The sequence below is a fragment of the Argiope bruennichi genome, chromosome 9 (assembly GCF_947563725.1).
Source record: "Argiope bruennichi chromosome 9, qqArgBrue1.1, whole genome shotgun sequence".
Taxonomy (NCBI): domain Eukaryota; kingdom Metazoa; phylum Arthropoda; class Arachnida; order Araneae; family Araneidae; genus Argiope; species Argiope bruennichi.
The window spans coordinates 3,316,755-3,339,200 of NC_079159.1; the positions used below are offsets into that span (position 1 = coordinate 3,316,755).

General features: G+C 26.8%; 1 protein-coding gene across 1 annotated transcript in view; it reads left to right on the forward strand.

The window, feature by feature from the left end:
* LOC129985291 (uncharacterized) overlaps positions 1-22,034 on the forward strand; it is a 50,345-nt gene extending 28,311 nt beyond the window's left edge. Inside the window, exons 9-18 of the mRNA XM_056095267.1 lie at positions 5,484-5,724; positions 6,542-6,611; positions 6,705-6,754; positions 9,234-9,320; positions 10,879-10,982; positions 12,673-12,748; positions 12,969-13,057; positions 13,362-13,577; positions 14,944-15,119; positions 21,529-22,034. Of these exons, the coding sequence (XP_055951242.1) occupies positions 5,484-5,724; positions 6,542-6,611; positions 6,705-6,754; positions 9,234-9,320; positions 10,879-10,982; positions 12,673-12,748; positions 12,969-13,057; positions 13,362-13,577; positions 14,944-15,119; positions 21,529-21,613 (1,194 nt within the window). The 3' untranslated portion in view covers positions 21,614-22,034. The remainder of the gene's footprint in view (positions 1-5,483; positions 5,725-6,541; positions 6,612-6,704; positions 6,755-9,233; positions 9,321-10,878; positions 10,983-12,672; positions 12,749-12,968; positions 13,058-13,361; positions 13,578-14,943; positions 15,120-21,528) is intronic.
* Positions 22,035-22,446: the final 412 nt, after the last annotated feature.

Below are 22,446 nucleotides of genomic sequence, written 5' to 3' on the forward strand. Positions count from 1 at the left end.
GGATTTTTCTTCAGATACAGGATAATGTAAAATCATCATATTTTACAAGACCTGAATGTTTATCTACTGAGCCTGGTCGCTTCTTTCCAGGGGTACTTAAAGGACTGGATGCCTTTATTTCTGTTTTCATGTTGCACTATTTGTTGATTTCACTCGTCTTGAAGGTGTGCACAGCGTATTCGGTGATAACACTTTTTCTTTTTCAGACATTTTAGAAGTGAATAGAAATGACGAATCGAATAAATATTCAACAATCAAAACTAATAACTACTAATGTGATTAATAGTATCAAAAATATCAGCCGGTAAAAAAGCGAGAATAAAAAAGTACAAAAGATGATAATGGTTGGGAACTAAATGAAGCTGAGTTGGCGGAGACGTAAAAGGAAAGCTCTCCAAATATTTGACCTTGAAGACCGGTTCTAGCCAAAGTGGAATTCATTATGTCAATTGTTTCGTATTATTCGTTCGCTTTATTTACAAAATACTTAACAGATAAACACTTCTAACGTGAGAATAATTTTAAAAACATACTGATAAAAAAAGGATTTCTGTAATTTATGATATTATTTGATAAATTTCTGAGCATTTTAACTATTTTAAAATTGGAATTGATGGGGGAACTCTTTCCCAATGCGGAGCGTCACATTTTCTGCCTTTTACAATACTGCCAAGTTAGGGTGAAACAGAGTATAATGAATTCTTAAAAATACAATGAGAATCTGTATAAAAATTGTTTAATTTCTTTAAAAATTTTATAACAAATTGCTGTTATGTATATATATATATTCATAATAGTTAAAAATTCATAAAATTGGAAAGAATTGGTACAGTTTAGTGTTTGTCAAAAAATTATTCTTACATAGAAAAAAAAAGTAGATCAAATTGTTGTCAATAGATGGTGTATAAGAAAATACAGGAAACATATAACGGTGCATATCATCATGAAAAATGCTTAAATTTGAAAATCACTTTTATGCGACTTAAAAGTGCTTAATTTGAAAAAGGTCCTTAAAAAGTGTGTTGAAAACTTTTAGAGTGTTGCCAACACTTATTAAGGTAACACTTTGACAATGACTTTTTTCCCATTCCTTCTTCAACATTGTGCATTATAGTTTGTTTATTAAAATATTGGAAGGTTATCCCGAAGGGGTAATACAAAATATGTGCTGTGCAATTCTTGAAAAACATTCGAATTTCAGTAGGATTCAAAGATAATGAAGAATTTGTTTTTGTGTATGCTTCATAAATGTATGTTTAATCCTTTTATATGTTTAAGAAAAATATGTTGATTGGTCCAAAGAGCAGAAAATAAGAATACAGAGGTTGAATTTAGTGTGCCAAAAAAAATATATTTAGCATATGATAAGCTGCTCTAAAAACAACTACTTTGAAATCTGTTTTGCTCATTACATATTCAATCATTTTTCTTATTAATATGTCATTTAGGAGCAATCTCTTGAACAACCTTTACAGGGTTTTTATTGGTGTATATTGAATTGTAATTCATTGTTGTGTGTAATTACATTAATTGATTGATTAATATCTAACATGATAAAATTTTAACTTGAAGCTATAAGTTTTCAATTATCATGATTTTTTTTCACTTTTTTTTTTTTTAAGTTTTTATTTATTTGAAAATTTTAATTTGTTGCATCTATCTTCACAAATTTTAGTTTTTATGTATAAAAATATCCTACAGTATCTGGTAAAAGGAATTTTTAAAGTAATAAAAAAATAATAATAACTTTCATTCTTTGAGGTTTAATTTCCATCTTTTTTTTATATATATGCAATTTTTTTCTTTTTGTACAGATTTTTTTCTCCATTGAAATCTCTCTTTACATATGTCTATCTATACATCTCTCTTTGCATATAGATAAAAAAGCAGGTTTTTATCAAATTTTTGAAAAAAATAAGGTCATTAAAAGCTCTTATTGTGCCTGTTCTGCTCTATGCAAGTGAAACTTGGACACTCAGCTTTATCCGAACATGTTTGAGAGAAACATCCTTAGAACTATCTTTTGCCCAGTACTAGAGAGAGAATGTTGGCAAACTAGATTCAATTTTGAATCATACAAACTCTATAGGCAACCACAAATAACACTGGTTATCCAGAGCAATAGGTTAAGATGGCTCGACCATATCTGGAGAAGCCCTGAAAACAGCACCCTTAAAATATTCATATTTAAAAATCCTATGGTATCCCGGGCCAGAGGATGACCTCCAACTAGATGGCTGGATGATGTGGAAAGTGACCTGAGTGTTCTGAGGATAAAGAATTGGAAGAGAGTTCGGGGGATAGAAAGCACTGGAAAATGTGCGTGATTGAGGCAGCCAAGGTCTGCAAGGGGCTGTTGTGCTCATGAAGAAACATTAAAAAAAGCCCTTTACTAAACTTCAGAAGTACGAAATGAGTCAATTTTTGACAGTTTTGCCAATTTTATGATAGTATCCATCCCAAAATATTTTTGCTCTTTACTTTATAAGGCTTCAAATAAAATGATCTAAATTGCTAAATATTGTTAGTTAGCATAGGAGGAAATTAATATTTCGCATCCCAGTCATGTCAGAGTTTATTTGTTGCTGCATGTATGAAAATCAAATACAAAAATTTAGGCCATCACTGTCGACATTTTCAGAATTGTCAAATTAACTGGTAATTTGTTGAAAGAGATCCCAGATTTTTATTGTTAATCTTATGAACTTCTTTATAATTTTTTGGTAATAATAGTTCTTTTTTTTTTTTTTTTTTCATTTTTATGTTTTTCTCAAAACCAATTTTTTTTTTTACAACAGAAGATGTTGCTCTCCTACAGTGTTTAAGAAATAAATACTAAAATTTAAAAAAATACACTTTTAAAATTAATTTTTTTAAATACATTTTAATTTAAGCATTTTTCAAGAAAAATAATGAATTTATTATAAAACTGAAAACATCCCATGCTTAGAAAATATGCAAATTTAGGTATGTTTGAATGTAAAAAAGGTGCTTTTGAGGGAGGGGATAGCTAAGACACTTAATCCCTTTAGTAATTTCTCACTACACTCTCTGTTTCATGACAGTTTTGCCAGTCCATATAATGATAATTATAGGAATGCTTTAATTTCTCACTACACTCTCTGTTTCATGACAGTTTTGCCAGTCCATATAATGATAATTATAGGAATGCTTTATAAGGTTGCAAATAAGATTACTAAATAGAGTGAGTTTGTGCAGGAGAAAATATACTCTTTTTATCTCAGCCATGTCAAATTTTATTTGTTTTTGCATATATAAAAATCAAATGCAAAATCTTTACGGGCATGCTGTGTTTGTATATCACTATAGACATTTTCAGAAATGTTGCATGAATCTAAATGAATTGGTAACTTGTTAATTTTAAGAAATGTTATTCTTAGAAAGGTTAACCTTTTTTTTTTTTTTTTTTTTTTTTTCATTTTTATGTTTTACTTCAAGCCAAAAGTGAATAATTTTACAATAGAAGATATTATGCAAATACAGAAATGAATAATTAAATTTTAAAAATATGCATTTAAAATTAATTTTTTAAAAAAAAATCAATAAAAACTGCATTACTATAAAAATAAAAAAAAATTCTATTCTTAGAAAACATGTAGTTTATGTATGCGTACTTGTACAGAGGTGCTTAAATTTTTTTCGCTAAGATGCTTAAAAAGTATTTAATTTTTGTAGCAGTTTCTTACTATTCACCATGATGTTAAACAGAGACTTATAAAATGCAGGATGTACATTAAATAGTTCATTTCTAATTTTACTATTACTTGTGGAAATATAAGTATTTCATCACAATAATAACATTGGTGGATAAAGCACTTTTGGTAAAGTTGGTTTACCTCAACAATACATCATCAATTGAAACTTTCTGAAGGTGATCTTAATGACGCACCATTTATAACACAAATTTGCATTTCTGATATGACTTTGCAAATGGAGAATTTAAGGGACAACCAGTGAATATATGTGTATTTAGAGAAAAGTCATGGAAAACTGGTTTATTAAAGACATTGGTATTCTGCATTTGCCATGGTATATTATAATTGTATCGATACAGGTTGTAATCAGTGCATGACCTTTTATCAAATGACCTATCTAATTGGAAAAAAAATTTCTAAATTGGACTTTAACAGAAATTAATATGGCTACTCAGTATTTTGTGGGAATATGAGGCTTATTTTTCATTCCATGAAATTGACAATAATCATAACTGTTGATATAGAACAAAAGAAAACCCACATGAGAAGTCCTTACATTCATCATGTGTTAGTGGTTAGAATGGTTTCACCATTTTCTTTTTTATAGGTCCATTTTTTCTTTAGAGAGTCTTATGCAAAAAAAGGTTTTAATATTTGTTTAATTAATGAAATGTGCTATATGCAAATGTTGTGGGAGAAATTGATACCATACTTATTGGAATACAATGTCTTTGATATATATTGACATTCATGCAAGTTAAGATATCCCCTCAAATTATAACCAAAGTGAAGATATAATAGAGAAGATTAATTAATTTTCATTATACAGAAGATTGCCTCTTAATTCACAAAACTTAACACATGTTGATTTTTGCCCTGGAGTTGTTTTAAGTAACCAAATGTCTAGATAAGGCCATTTTTTTGAAATTGAAAAGGCCATTTGTCACAGAATCTCTTGCATTCGTCCCAATATGCTACAAGCAGCAGTTGATGGTCTTATCGCTCAGTTGGAAAATGTCATTTGTGGTGATTGCAGATGTTATGAACAAATGCTGTATAGTTATGACATGCTTTTAAACACTTGCTTGCATTCACATTAAAATAGTTTTCTAAATTCCGTGTGATTTATTTATGGGCAATGCTTTTTATCAAAAAAAAAATTTTTTTTTCTCTCTTTCCAAGAAATAATTGAAAACATTGTGAGATAAAATTTTGCATAAATCATATTCAAATATACCTATTGTTTCCATTTTTATGAATTTTTAAGATGTCAACTAATTTATGTGATTCCTGGTATATGAACTAAACAATCAATCCTAAGTTTTATATTCTTAAATTATTGGATGTATTTATTTTCATTATATTTATATCCTTTATATAGATTATTGATTGAGCATTCCGGTAAAGCTTTTTGATTTTCTTTGAAATATATTGAAGTTATATAGAGAATTATTTCATAAGAATAATAATATAATCACAGTCAGGCTTATTTGATTAATTCCTTTTTGTAAATATATATATATATATATATATATATATATATATATATATATATATATATATATATATATATATCTTTTGATTGACTTCTTGCTTATTATTGAATCCATATTACCATTTAGTTTGTATTATGAAGGTTATATTTAGAAGATTTGTTTATTCTTAAAAGTTTCATCTTAGATAATCATTTTTATTTCATTTGTTAAAACTTATTTAGAATGCAATCAACCATTGAATCTTGCATTTTTTTTTCCTTCCATATTTTAGCCTATATATATTCCACCTTATGTGAATACTTCCAACTTCCATAGTCGTTTGCGGTCTCCTCGAAGACTTGACATGAAAAATTCAGATCAAAAAAATTTAAGTCCTCCGCCTTATACACCTCCTCCAATGTTGAGTCCAGTTCGTAGTGGATCTGGTTTGTTTTGGCATATACTTAGTGGTTCAGGAAGTTTGACTCCTAAGTCAGCTCCTATTACACCTAGTTTTGGATTGGCTCGGAAAGGTACTGAGCTCCTTTTTTTTTTTTTCCACTCCTTAAGAATTCTTAATAATAATGATTGGGATGAGGGATATAAACTTAGTTTTTACTAATACAGTTGTTTGATGATAAATTTGAAATTTATTGGAATTTTTATTACATAAAGATTAAATATATTAAATAAAAGTGTTCTTTATTGAACATATATTTCAAAGAATATTAGCATATTGTATGTAACTAGATGTATTTAAAGTATGAATACAGTCATGGTATTCAAAACAAATTGTAGATTATCATTGAAGATTGTAGCTAACAATTGGCCAAAATTTTAACCTTTACTGTCTTGTGAAGAGTTATAATATTGCAATTAATTCTGAATTTGACATAGGTGTTGAATTTGATTTTTTTTTAACCTTTGGTGATATGTTTGACATATAGACAGTATTTGATTTATTCCTTTTCTTTAAAAAAATGAATTATCTTTTAATTTACCACTTGCTTATTATTGAATCAACGTAGAATTGATAAATAAGAGTAAGAAAGCTTATATATTGTTTAACTGATGCTATTCCTGAATTTAATATATTTAAACTATTTTATGTATTTGGATTTACTTAAAACATTGGTCATATTTGTGAGAAATTTTAATGATTTCTAAGAATATATTTTGTAATTTATTTGCAGTTTCATCAATAATATACTAATAAGATGTGCAATAATTTATTTAAATGAAAATTTTTGAAGTTAGACATAGTATTTTAATTTCAGAATTATTTTTTGATTACTTTTTCAATTAACCAAAATTTTATTTCTCATTATTATTAATTGCTTTAAATTTTAGCTAGTATTGGTGAGACTTCACCTGAAGTAGAAGAAGAATTTACAGAAGTGCCTGAGTCAGATTCAGTCCCGTATGTTTATTAAAATAATCTATTATCAATGTTACTTTTTAATGTATGTTATGAATTATGAAAATGCTATTTAAAAATTGCTTTTTTTTATAGGCATGTAAATATTGGCTCCAATTACCAGGCTAAAATACCGCCATTTAATCGTAAGTTTTTATTTATTGCATATGCTTTTTTTAAAAAATTATTTTACTAATAAGTGTTTAAACTCGATAAGTTGATTAAGGAAGATATTAAATTGTTCTTAATGTTTTATTTCTGACCATGAGTTCTAATAATGATCATGATTATTTGGTGATTGAATCACTGTTTCATAATTAGGAGAGTGTAAGTCCTAGACCTTATTCTATCTAAGATCTAAACATGTGGTATTGAAGTTGGTTCTAAGGTTATCCTTGTTAACAACTTGGAATAAACCAACAATGATTAACAGTTGTTTGAAAAAAATTCTTCAATCTTATCTTCTAAATAAACCCTCAGCATTGATTTGTTTTTGCCAATTTATATTTTATGTGAAGGTTAAATGTCTCTAGATACAGATTTAATGGGTATCTGCTTTTTAAAACTATTCATTTCCAAAAGACATTTTAAAAACACTGTTTTGCTGTATATTCTTTATGCTCAAGAATCTCATCAGAATCCCAATTTCTGTACCAATTTTTATATCATAAAAACTCATTATTTTTGGATAATCATCAGTATCTTCTCATGCTTAGCTATTTTTCATTTTCAAGCTGCAAAATTTGAATTTATTTTTTCAAATTATTTCATTGATTTACAAACATACAGTACCAATTAAAATCTTTCATGTTTATTGCGTACTAGCTTTTACCTGCGACTTCGTACGCATGGAAATAGATTGGAATTTATAGCATCAATGGCTTTATCTTTTGTTACTCTGCGCATACGTGTTTTTTCAACGCTAATTGGAGCAACACAAATGTATGAATTTCCTACGCCAGTTGGCGTAACGCAATATAGATTATAAATTTTTAATTTCCTTTATTCTGTTTAATTTTAATTCAAAAGTACTTCAGAATGAATCCGAAAAATCGATTAATTAACAAAGTTTAATTTTAAATGTATCGAACACTAAGAAAATAAACAAAATCTTTTGAAATAATAGTCAAAATCATGTTAAGCCTAATCTCATTAGTGTGGGGGAAAAAAACCCTGAAGCTTTACTCATTTGGCGATTTTTCGTGGGAAAGTTAGTTTTTAATTAATAAACAATCAACCACTCAATTAAATGGAATAAATAGTAGCCTATATCCTATTCCAGACTATAATCTATCTCTCAGCTAAATTTCATCCAATTCTGTTCAGCAGTTCTGGCGTGATTGACTAACTAACATCCATCCATCCATCCATCCTAACTTTCACATTTATAATAGTAGTATAGATATATAAATTAAGATAATTTTGTCGAAATCTGATATAAATCATTGAAATTGTTGGATATAAATAGGTAAATATCTGATTGTCAAAGGATTATTATTCTAAAAATCTTTTTATTATAGAAATATACTAGCCATCTTCGGTGGCTTGCTGGTCAACCACAGGTATTAGTTGTGTTTGATTTCAATTAAATCTTTTAATATATCTACCATTTACCAGTCTCCATTTCTTCCTTCCACCTTTATATTCATGATTTTCCCAAGAAGAAATTTTTAAGCATCAAATTAAACATCAAATATATTTTGATTTAATAATTGTATATCTGTTCTCTTCATTGTATATATGAACCATTTTAACATAATAAAGTACTTAAAAAATGTAATTGTCTGGTTCATCTGTTTTCTAACTTTTGCTGTGTGTATATATATATATAATATAGGATTTCATTTTATTATTCTTCTTGTAAACTTCACAAAATTTAACAAAATCCTTCTTTTTTAACTTCCAACGATGGTACAAAAGCAAATTTTTAAATACTTGATAGAATAATGAAGACAATTTGAATTTAAATTCAACTCTGAAATTTTTCTTTTTAAATTATGCAAAAAATAATTTATTTATTTAATTTTAAATTATGCTAAAATTTTTTAAAAATTGACAAAATTCAAGAAAATTTTTCAAGAATTTAACTGTTATACATTAAGAATACCATTACTAAATTCATTTTTACACTATTTAAAAGACATTATTTTTAAATTTTAAAATGGCATGAAAATTAATTTAATGCTGCAATACTTTTAAAAAATGATTTTATACAATGGTATAAAAAGTTAAAATACTGCTTAATTTATAGTTAAAGCCTATAGAATACTACTTCCTCATCGCACACATTCTCCTTTATTTTTGGAAGAGATAATTAGGTATAAAGACAGAAATACTTAAATTTCAGATGAATTTTTCTTTTGTATAAAATTTTTTGTTAATGAAATTTTTTTTCCAAGGCAATGAGTGGATTTTTTTTATTATGATTATTATTATAATAAGTTATAATATTATAATTCAGTCAAATTATTAAATCTGCTGGATTTATCATAAAAGAGAGAGTACTGCTTTTTTCTATTTAAATGTTTTCAAAAGAATTTTCAATCATAACAGTTTTGTATCATTTTCATAAAATAATTTTCATTGCTTTTAATATCATTTTGTTAAAACCTTTTTTTTTAATAGGTAATTTTAAAGATGCTTTGTTGGTGAAACATAAAGCAGATAAAGTGTGGGATCCTTCTACCATGAATTCTATAACTGAAGAGGAAGGTTAGTATATCCTTGTATCAAGCTGTTTTGTCCACCATTTGTGGACATTTTTTTTTACTGAAGTTTTAATATTCTTATGCGGTTAAAAATTATTTTTACTAACATCCTGAAACTACAAATTAATCTGTTAATTATTAATTTAAAAAATTTGAAAAATCAGTTGTTGTATTTTGAAAAGTCGGTTCGAATTTCAAGTATCCTTTAAAGTTTCTCATGTTACAATTGAAAATCAATAAAAAAAACTAATAATAGTGGTTGCAGTCATTCATATAGCTTTTAAATATGAAAAATGGCATTATTGGGCCAACTAAGTTAAGCCCCTTCCCTTGATTCAAGATTAAATGTAGGCAAATTTTCCAATCTTTTTCTTTCTATGAGTCTTTTCACATTTCTTAAATAAAGGGTTTAAAAAAGAAAAGTGTGGAAAATTTTGGAAATTATTTTTTTTTCTTGTGAACAAACATCTGTTGAAAGAGGGTTCAGCAATAATAATAAAATTGAATTTTGAAATTTGAATGAAAAAATATCATGTTTTGCCATGTGCAGTCTAAGGCCCTTAAAGCAGTCTGGCAGAATCCATTCAGCAAATATTTCTAAAGAATTGAGAATACTAGCAACATCAACCTGTTCAAAATATTGCCTATTTGGGGAGAGCAAGGACAGATGCAAAAAAAATAGTTGCCAGTGACAAAGAAGAAATATGGACTTTAATTTGTTTGCAGAAAAGTAAATTGCTAGAATTGAATATAAAGCTTATGCACTTAATCGACAAGCCAAAAACATTTCACCAGTAGCAAAATCTATTGAGTTGAGAAATTTGAACAAATTGGCAGATTAGGAAACAATTGTGAACATTTTTTTTACTGAAGTTTTAATAAAAGTCTTTTTTTCATAGAATTGGAATGGTGATGAAATAGTGATATAGCCATTTTTTTCCCCTTGGTACTACTAACAGTAGTATAATTAAATTGTTTATAATATGAAATAAAAGTTCTTTGATAAAAATTTTAAAACAAAACTTGCAAAAAAACATTTTAAACAACTTAATTTAATATTAATGAAAAATATTGATTATTTACTGGTGGTATTTTATATTTGTGTAAAACTGGACAATTATTAAATCAATGCCCAACTTACTTCATTTTAATAAATTCATAGTTCTGTAATCAAATATACTACATTAAGATTGCTTCTTCTTCTTTTTTTATTTTTATTTTTTTCCCTCCTTAAAGGTGCTTAAAAAGTACTTATAAAGTGTTTATTTTTTATCATAAAATTTGACTATGCACACTGTTGAAAAATATTTTCTGTTTAAATTACCATTTTTTCTTACTTGTTTTTTTTTTTTTTTTTTTTACTTGAGAGAATTTCATTTAGGTTGAAGACATATTGAATCTATTTTTTGAGAGTATACTTTAAATTATTAAATGATGCAATAAATGAGAAATAATTACAGTTTCTCAGTTTGCTTATGTAAATTATTTATATTCATGTTATATTTTGTATACTGGTTCTTGAAAAATTTTAAAAACACTTTTTTTTAAAAAAAAAATTTCAGTTGAAATGTATTTAGATTTGTCCTGCTGCGCTTTGGTATCAGGAGGAGGGCGTAATAAAGAATATGCACTTCATCTGCTGCATGTGTGCAAAGGAAATATAAAGGTTTGTGGAATTTTCTATGTTTTGTAAATATGTATAAACATTAGTATGAAGAAGTGAGACATCACAGCAAGGCAATTTTTGAGCAGGACCCTCTTCCCCTTCCTTTTCCCAAGATACTCTTTTAACTGCATGGATTCCAAGTAGAAAAACACTTATTCTTCCAATCATTCCTTTACAAAAATAAGTGTTTCCCTTCTTTTCCTCCTTTCTTCTTGAAAGATGCATTATTACAACACTAATAAAAAATCAAATTATTTCTTAAAACCTTTTAATCTATTTTAGTGTTACTTTTATTCAGAATTGGTGGATATTATGTTCCATTGAATGCATCTCTTCATTTCTTTTATGTCATTATGCTTATACATCTGGCATCATCATTTTCTAATGTAACTATTTAGGCTGTTATTTTCCTCTTACTTATTCCTTATTTAACCCCAAATTCAAATAGCTATCTCTTTATTTCGTGAATTTGTTTAAGTTAATGTTTATCCAGAATTATATATTTCAGATTGCTAATTTTACAATGATCACAGATAATGTTATCATCTGTTTACAGTACCAAAACCCTCTGGTCCCAAACTAATGTATTCAAATTTACATAAAAATATTCGTTTAAAGTTGTCACTATATTGTTTCATAAGTTGTAAAGAATTGGCTGATGTTCATTTTCAACTAGTGTTATAATCAGCATTTGTTAAATTTCTCATTCCTCATGTAAGTAATTGTTTGGAATCATTTTTCGTGTAGAATGAGGCTCATATTCATTTTTCTGGATTAGAAGGGTATGGATTGATATAAAAGGATACGTATGTTACCAGGTGTGGGTTAAAATCTGAACAACTATAAACTATTGTTACTTTTAATTGAATTAAGAAATCAAAATGAATATTAAAAAATTGATTTGAGTGTTAAAAACAAAATTGAAATTCTTAAAAGGTAGGAAGATTTACTTCAAGTGAATCAATACTGTGGTATAGCACAAATGAAAATTTACACAGCTACTTCTTTGTAAAATTTTGGAAAATCATTACCTTTTTGTTATTAAAACCAAATTATAAATGATGATGTTTCGAAGGGGGACAAATGTCTTAAAGAAAGCATTCCAATAAATGCCAAAATCGGTAAGTATTTTTAAACTTGTACTCAAAATAATTGCAGATTTTGGAGTACAACATTTTTCTACAAATTTTTAAAAACAGTATAAGTATAAACAACATGTAAGTGAAATGTTAAAAAATAATTGTCAACAAGCAGCAATTAATGGATTAGATATAACTTATAAATAGTTTTCAGGCAAGTTTTTTTATTTTTTCCAAAAATATAGTTGATTTTATCCAATTCGATTATTATTATTTAGTTTATATTTTCAAAGTTCTTAAGCTCAAAGTGATCACATTAAGGGGTGGCTACTGTATTAATGTGCCATTAATATATTAATTTTTACATTAGTATGTGAATTTTATTATGTTTTAATTCAAAATAATTATTTCTCTGCATTATTTTGATTTTTATCTTTTCTATAATTAATATTTTTTTATAATTTATTTTAGAAAGTTTTGGTAAAAATCTAGCTTATATTTTGTTTATTTTTTTATTACTTTGATGGAGAATTATATGGAGATATTAGATGGAGAATTATTTATTACTATAGCTAATCTTTAATACTAATCAAGTTTTTATCACCATTCAGGATGCAATCTTAAGCCTAATAGACTCAAAACCCAAACTTCCACCTCACCACCCATTGTTAACATTTCAGTATTCAGGTAAATATCATTTGTTTTATCATTAATTTTTTTTAATATCCAAATGTATCAATATTTTATAGATACTTTTTTTCATTACTCATTTCTTTTATTGTTGGAAATTAACCATATGTTATGTTTCGTTTATTAATACTGTTTTTCCTACATTAATTGCCATATAAATAATGTGAACTTTGGAAAATTTCAAATGTTGTTTTAATCTCTTAATATAATCTTTCAGAAAATGATAAATGGAGTCCTGACGAGATAGAAGCTTATCATCAAGGTCTGTTGAAATGTGATAAAGACTTCTTCAGCATTGCCAAAGAAGTAAGTTTACGTTCTTTTACTTCATTGCAATATAATGAATTAAATTTGTGGTGGGAACAAAACCAGTATTTTTTTCAGTCAGGTTTTTGTGGAATATTTCTAAAACAAAGTCAATAAAGTATTTCAAATGTTTATTTGTTGATTTTGTATTCGGTGATGTGGAAGAGCTATTTTTCTCTGATTCTGCATTTTTTCAAAAGAAAAAAAAAAGATTGTCCTTTTAGTTTAGAAGCAAAAGCGCATTAAAAAGAAATATATTTTTCCATTTTGTCCTATAAATTGAATATATGATACTTTTTTATAGATCCCTACTAAAACAGTAAAGCAGTGCATTCAGTTCTATTACTTGTGGAAGAAAGTGTGCCCAGATGAATACAAGCGTATCAGACTCATCAGGCGTAGGAAGGAGCAAGAGAGTCTTATTTATAATCTAAGATCCAAGGAGGAAGCTCAAGAGAAAGAAGAGAAAAATAACAAAAGAAGTGTTTCACCATCTACCACAACTGGTCGAAAGAATGAAGTACATATTATTTGACATAGTCACTTTTTATAGTCAACTTCTTTGCAAGGAATGCTATTTTTTTCATCTTCTATCCATAGTTTATTTTTATTGAATCTTCAGCAAAATAAGCTTTTTTTTTTTTCTGCTCTTGAAATGTTTTGTTCTCTCTACTGTCTGTTTATGTATTCCAGAAGCTTGTTAGGTTGGAAGGTATTTTTAATAGAAATTAAGACTGAAATAAGCATTACAGTTGTGCATGTAAGGGTAGTTTATAATTGTATTTTTTAGAAGTATTTTGTTGACAAAGATACACACAAAATTAATGTGGGTGTAAAAGAACTGCAAAATAATTTTGTACATTAAATAATAATTGATCAAGAAGAAAAACGAATTAAACCTTAGTCAAATTGATAGTGTTTATATTATTTCCTACTTTAACTTTTTATTGTAACTATGTCAAAGTAATAATTTAGTTTAGTTTACTTATAATTTTAGTTTGTAATGTATTTAAAATACTACAAATAAACTCAACCTTAATAATTGGAGATTAGAAATAGAAATTTTAATAAGTGCTATCCCCCACGTACACGCACACTCACACAGGTGAACTTTTTTTGTGTGTTTATCAATTGTATTAAGATTTTCAGCCTGAGAAAACAATGTTTGTAAAGTTGTTGGTACCTAATGAACTTTAAGTAATTTAAAAATATCTTGATAGATGTTTCTTGTATCATAAGATTGTGGTAATAGAATTTGCTGTTTTGTTTCATTCCTAATATTTCATTTGTTTTCAACAATGGAAGGAAATATTTAATAAATAATAAAAGTTTTTTGAATTTTATTTTTACAATTAAAAATGTTACCAAAAATCATAACAAAGATATTCTTAAAAATTTGTTTAAAAAATAAAGGAGAATATGAAATCGCCGCAATTAGTTTGCATATTTTAATTTTTTTTATGATGACATAGAAATAATGTACTTGTGAGATATCATGGAAAAATACCAGAATTTTGCTTTATTTACAATTAATTGATGTTTCATAAGAAATGATTTTATGTACTCATTTTGTAATTTCAAAGTATATCTAGACAAAATTTAGAAGCTCTTTGTCCAACCACATGATTTCAGATAATTTAATAGATAAACATAAATCTAGATCTGTATTTCATATGAAAAGAAATTGGATATACTCCAATATATTATTAAAAAATGTATTATTTATTTGTGCCGTAGCGAGTCTTTATTGAGTGAACCATTTAATTTATTTAAAAAAAATTTCATAATTCATTTATCAGCAATTTCTTAAATTATTAAGTATGATTCCAGTTTGATCACATTCAACAATACTTATATTATTCATAAAATATTTATATCTGTTTCAGAATGCATCTGAAAAGCAAGTAAATGGCTCAGTCACAACTTCTAAATCTGACAGGAAAACTTCAAATCATGGAAACTCTACTGTTTCCACTTCTACTTACAATGGCTCTGCTGTCAGCTCTACTTATGACTTCACTATAGACTCTCTTGAAGAGTTCCCCTGTAAAATATGTGGCAAGTAAGTGAATGTTCTTCTTAATAATGCATGCAATAAAAAGATAGAAATCAAATATATACATATTTTCTTTAATTGAATATATTTTATGTATATATTATGGCCAAAGCCCAAAATCAGTCAATTCGCGAACTAGCCAACGTTGCTGTAAATTTACCGGCCAATGTCCGATCTTTTCTTGATTTCGGGCTTTGGCCGGCCAATTTGCGAAATGGCTTCGGACGATTGGCCGAATTAGGAAGAATGGAATCAAGAGCACGCTATTATTTTACACACTATTAAAAATGAGTACTTCTGTACTGTTTTTTTTTTTAAGTACAATTGTTTCAGAAACGAGTTCAAATATAAGTGACACCTCTGAGTTAAAAATAAGCTTGTAATATATAAAAATATGATCTCGTGTTATTCTGTTCTCATATTAAAGCCATAATAGAAATTATTCAGTGAACATATATGCTGTAACAATGTGATAGCGTGAAGATTTGATTTGCGCCCTTCAAAATGAACGAATTTTTATCTAGAGCAAAGACATTGTATATCGTGTATGAATACCTAGGCAAATTGAGTACTCAATTTTCAACTACCTTTAAGAGTGATCCTTACTCTTTTTCTGCTCCATGGACTTAATGTTAAAGATCCCAGATCACATTGTCTCCCGAAATATCACTTCAAAAATATGAAATTTTTTGCAAAGGCAAATAACAAATATGGCTAATTGAAACAAATATAAGGAAAAATAGTTTTGTTGTTAATATCATTTAAAGATATTTCTTTGTTGGCACCGTCTGCCGAATTTCATCTATAGCATGTCCTTATTTACATTTTATACATAAATGTCATTATATTTATTTTCCACTATTCGCCTTTGTCGACCAGCCGGTTCGCAGTATTAATGTTTGCTAAAATTTTCAGTTAATGTAACTTGTTCTCTTAGTAGCTTTTTCTGCAAAAGATTTTTGAGCTTCATATTTTGGTACTTATATGATTTAGTCATGCTTCTTTGTAGGCCTTAAACAGTTCTGTTCATTATACTACTTATCACTTTCTCTAATGTTCTGTCAGCATCCATAAAATTTCTACTTTAAATTAAAGTGGAAATGTTAAACTGCAACCAATATAAAAGCTTTTTATACTAAAGCTAACCATGTCTTTTTTTAAATATGAAAATTGAAATCGGAGTCGTTCGACAGTGAATTTATATGTGCACTGCAGAATAATTTATATAATACCTAAAAGAATTATTCAGCAAAAATTTCTCTGATTCATCCTAAAATTAAATTTTTACATTCAAAAGACTTAAATGATGCAAATAAAAATATTTTATTTTATTTCAGTCAATAAATAAACTTAAGAAAAAATTGCGAATTTTAAATTTTACACAGTCTTTTGGTCCCAAAGAATCCTATTATGCGAAATACTCTTGATGCTTCAACTTTTAAATAAATAAATAAACGTCCCTCTATTCTGAGATAAATCTGACCGATTTATGAATTTTTTATTTATCAGTTTTAAAACAATCAACATTTTTATAATCACGGGCCAATCACTGTCGAGAGACCCTGGCAGAAGATTAGCGTATCTTCATTGAGGCAGTCGGTGAAGTAGTCTAAAATCACCAGTTTTTATAGAAGAGCGATATTCAAATTTAATAAATTATTCAGTCTTAATGAATGATTTTGTTGATTGGAGTTCAACAATTTTTATTTAAAATATTGGTGTTCCAAGAATATTTTGTTAAATATGATTCAGAGGGCAGTGGACCTATGTAAAAATTTAAAATTCCCAATTCATCGGAGCATTTATTGACTAAAGTTACATTAAATATAATTATTCAGTTCCTTTAGACCATTTTGTTAACAAATGTATGCCCCAAATTACCTGATGGTCGCTGATTAGAATGATTTTCCTAAGTATGTTAAACCATGTTTGACTTAAATGAAATTGTTTTATTGAATTAGTAATATAAGTATTGTCAAAGCTCATAGAAAACTTTTCCTCCTTTTACTTTTCAGAAAATATCTTATTTCATTTTTTCCCCCCATTTTATACAAAAATCTGTTGAAAATTACAATTTTATTTATTAAATTTGCAATAATAGTTGATTTACCTTTTAATTTAAACTTCTATCAATGTGATGGCAACATGTTGATAAAAGCTAATTTTTTTTTTTTTTTTTTTTTTATTTGACTTGCTTGTGCAGATTAAATTTTATTTTTATTTTTAGCGAAATATATTATTGAAAAATATGGTTAAAATATTTCTTAAAAATTCGTTAAAAATCTAAGCATAATTTATAGATTAAAACATTGCTATCATTAAAAATATAATTTTTTGAGCTTTAATTTGATGCAAAAATCGATTTTGTGTTGTAATATTTTCTAAAGTTATAACGACAAAACGCCGAAATTACACTTAATTTTTATTTACTTAAAATTCTAATTAAACTGCATGTGCTGTGTAGATTCAAATTCCTATCATGTAGTTGCTCTATGAAATTGCACTTGAAGCTTTGCTGAATCTAATTCATGATCCTGTTTTGCTTTTGTTTTTTCATTGTTCTTTTATTTTTCAATTAGTGATAGCATCTGTCAACAATTCTGGATTATATATATATATATACTTCTTTGTGCAGTGTAAGATTCTTTTAAGTTTTTTGTTGTAACACTTTGAGGACATTTTAATCAATTTCTTCCACAATCAAATTCAATATTCTTCTTTAACCCATTGATTATTAGAAAACCTGAATTTCCCAACAAAGACAGTCGAAAGTACTAAGGATAACTTTCTATTTTCTGGTTGAAATTGGCAGACTCTTTCAAATGATATTCTACGTCCCAGCCATTTATAGGCTGTTCACTCAGTTACCCAAAATATTAAAGCAAACACACATACACCATGCGCATGTACACACACACACAAAACAATCTTTTTTACTGGCAAATTAAATATTAGATGCCAACAAATTTATATCCATATTTTGCTAATCAAAATAATTGATTAATTTGTATTATAATAGTTGTAATAAAAACTTGTATTATAATAGTTGTAATAAAAACTTGTATTATAATAGTTGTAATAAAAACTTGTATTATAATAGTTCTTAAATTATTAATATAACTACAGTGGATTAAAGTTGTAAATCAATATACCAATAACTAATAATACTATATTTGCAGTCAATTATTATTTTATTTTTATAATAAGTCAGTATAAATGTTAAATACATTCAATTTAGTGTTTACCAATAACATTAAAGTTAGTCTTAATGTTATACATAAAGTTAGCATTGCTAATTTTTTAAAATTTTATATTTAAATAAAATTGTATAAAAATGATTTATATAATAAAATAATATTAAAATTATAAGATAATTAAATCATGTTTCCATTTTTAACTTTAAACTTATTTGTAAATGCTAACTTAAACATTCATTCTTTCTTAGTTCTTACTGTGTATATATATATATATATATATATATATATATAACCAATCTAAAGTAAGAAAAAGTTTGAAAACGAAACTTAAATGAAAACGAAACAAAACAGTTTCGCAATCGCAACTAAAATTTATTACCTATTTAAACTAAAACCAAAAAGGAACTTCATAGTATTTAGAGAGCGCAATTGCAGCTACTTCTAAAACACAGATGAATTGATACAAAAGTATTAGAATCAAGTTAATAGGAAAAACAAAAATCAAATAAAAATTAAATCAAAAAAATTATTAAAAAAAGAATCCGGCCTGAAGACTTTTTCAAGGGTCACCCTCAGGCAGGGATTCAAATAAAGGGATTTTTTCTGTGAGGACATACAGACTTTGTCTAATAATGATTCCTCGTGACCCGAAAATCCCCTGAAATTATGCTCAAGAGATATACCATTTTAACAGAAAGGAAATACAAAATAACAAATTAGAAAAAAAGAACCACAACAAAGTAAAAATACAATAAAAACAATAACAAAAAAACAAAAACAGCATTAAAATTAAAATTAAAAACGAAAAAGCCAGAACATACCATCCAACAGTCAAGGAAACTTTAAACAATCGATTGTGATTTCCTGTTTTTAAAAAAGTTAACGGTAAATTATGTAAACAGAGGTAGGCACCCAGCGCCATCTATTGAGTGATCCAATATGCAAGTAAAGTTCTATTTTTATTTAAGCCAAAGGATTAATCCCAAACCATACCTTGTTTAATTAAAAAATTGACATTACAGTAATTTCTAGGAAAATCATTTTTAATTAAATTGATACACTAATCTACCTCATGAAAAATTAATAAAGGTCTGCACTTTTATATATGATGAATATTTAAATGAAAATATCATTCCTAAAAATAACTGGCTTGAGTTATGTAATTTTAATATTACTGAAAATTACGTGTTTAATGGTATTAATTTTTATAAACAAGTCAAGGGCATTCCAATGGGGACAGCTTTCTCAAGTGCTTTAGCTAATATTTTCCTGCATTACTATGAGAAAAAAATAATTAAATATAATTTAATAAACGGGTAGAGATATATTGATGACCTACTTTTGATTAACTTCGACAATACTAATATTATTACTAATTGCTATCCAAAAGATTTAATTCTAAAAGATACAAATAAAAATCAACTTGAGGCTACCTTTCTGGACTTAAAAATCGAAATTGCTAATGATAAAACAATAGTTGGTATATACGATAAAAGGGATGATTTCAACTTTAAAATAACAAAACTATGTAACTACCATTCCAATCTAAACTCTAAAATTTTCAAAAATCTAATTTTCTCACAAGTTAACAGGATCAAAAGGGTTTGCAATAATAAAAATTCTTATATTGAAGCATCAAATATTCTCCTTAAAAATTTAATTAAAAATGATTTTTCTAGAAATTACTGTAATGTCAATTTTTTAATTAAACAAGGTATGGTTTGGGATTAATCCTTTGGCTTAAATAAAAATAGAACTTTACTTGCATATTGGATCACTCAATAGATGGCGCTGGGTGCCTACCTCTGTTTACATAATTTACCGTTAACTTTTTTAAAAACAGGAAATCACAATCGATTGTTTAAAGTTTCCTTGACTGTTGGATGGTATGTTCTGGCTTTTTCGTTTTTAATTTTAATTTTAATGCTGTTTTTGTTTTTTTGTTATTGTTTTTATTGTATTTTTACTTTGTTGTGGTTCTTTTTTTCTAATTTGTTATTTTGTATTTCCTTTCTGTTAAAATGGTATATCTCTTGAGCATAATTTCAGGGGATTTTCGGGTCACGAGGAATCATTATTAGACAAAGTCTGTATGTCCTCACAGAAAAAATCCCTTTATTTGAATCCCTGCCTGAGGGTGACCCTTGAAAAAGTCTTCAGGCCGGATTCTTTTTTTAATAATTTTTTTGATTTAATTTTTATTTGATTTTTGTTTTTCCTATTAACTTGATTCTAATACTTATATATATATATATATAATTTTTACTTATGTATTTTTCACTTCCCATAAGAGATATACGGGAAGATGATTTTTTTCAATTGGAAAGAAAAGATTCCAAAATTACAAATAATCTTGAAAGATTTATTCCAATATTCTTCATAATCAAAAGTTTTCAGTGTTGGATTATATTCATTAAAGAACTTTCAAGATCTGTCATTACAACTATAAAACAGGGAATGTGTTTTAATGAAATCGAGTATTAGGTCTAAGATGGTCATTCAGCATTCTTAAAAGAGTTGATGATGCAGATGCAAGCAAACGAGTTCGAATTTAATATAAACACTAAACAGCAGATTTATTATGCGCATTAGCAGGTTAAGTGCCAACCCTGCTTGGGCATCCTCTCCATTCTATATCTAATGTCATCAATGGTTCCAGATATGTGAAAGGATTACTTGTAATACCTTTGGTATATTTCTTGCATAAATTTATCACAATCTGAACTTTATATTCCCTGAAAAAGTTTTCTTTTTTCCCTAAAACAAATTGTCTGTAGTTAGTATTTCAGTGCAGTTTAGTAATACTTGCTGAAATTTTTTTAGATGGTAACAAATAATGTTTAGATATTTTTTATAATTTCCTCTAATTATTTAAATTTTATTAAAAGTTCGTCTTGAATGAAAAAATATATTGTTAGTTATTGGTATCTGACGAGGCCTCGAAGAAAATTATTCTGTCAATGACTGATGTGATCCAAACGAAAAGCATTCTGCCAGTCACCTATGTCCTGGCATGACATTTAACATGTTAACTCTAAAGTATCTAATTCATATAGAAATAACTAAAAAATTGCTTATAACTTAACATACAAGGTCTGATTAATTTATTAAATGATATATTATTTTCCATATGATATTTTTTTCATTAAAATAATAAATTTAGTAATGCTGTCATTTTTGCATTTACTTATTAAAATTAAATTTTGTTCTGTTTTCAGAGTATTTAGTAAAGTGAAAAGTCGGAGCGCTCACATGAAAAGTCACCGTCAGCCTGAGAATGAAAAGAAACGTTATGAAAGTTGAACAAGATTTAAATCTAACCTAAAATAATCTTTCTAATCTGTATCCAGAATTCTGGAAAAAGAAAAAAAAAAATCTTAGCTGTCACTTGCAGTGACCTATCCAGTTTTGAATATTTGCTCATTTTGTATCTTTGCAGAGATTTTAAAGTATTGCAGGTTTGGGGCTGTGCTCAGATCAAAAACAAACTTGCCTTCTTTCGCCTCAATACCTTTGTTTAGTCTATGATGTGTATTTTGTTATAGAGGAAATTTTTAAGTATTTATGCAAACTTTTTAAGAATTCAACTACTCATAACAATTCATCTATATAACCAGTGCTGAAAGTATCTTTTCTCTTTACATTGTATTTTAATGAGATTTTCCCTTCAAAAGGCCAATGATTATTAGAATTATTAGGGAAAAAAATGTTTTTAATTTTCTACTTTTTAAAAATATATATATTATATATATAATTTAAAAAACTAAGCTTTCGTGTACAAAACTATATAAGATATTAGATTATTTACTAATATGAAATTAAAAAAAAATAAAAAAGGCAAAGATCATATTTACAATTTCTCCATATTTTATGCATATCCAGTGCTATTCAAGATAATTTATATGAATATATGCTTATAAGTAGTATCTTGTTTAATTTTTTTTTAAAAATGAGCATATTAAGGTATGCCAGGGATTACAACACTGAGCTTAAAATAAAAATTCGATTTAAATCATGCTTTGTTATTCTACTACAATTTAAAATTGTTTAATTCTGTTAACTAAAAAATTTTATATTCATTTACTACTAATCTGCATAGATCTTTCTCTTTAAATTGCTGTTTACTGTATTACAGA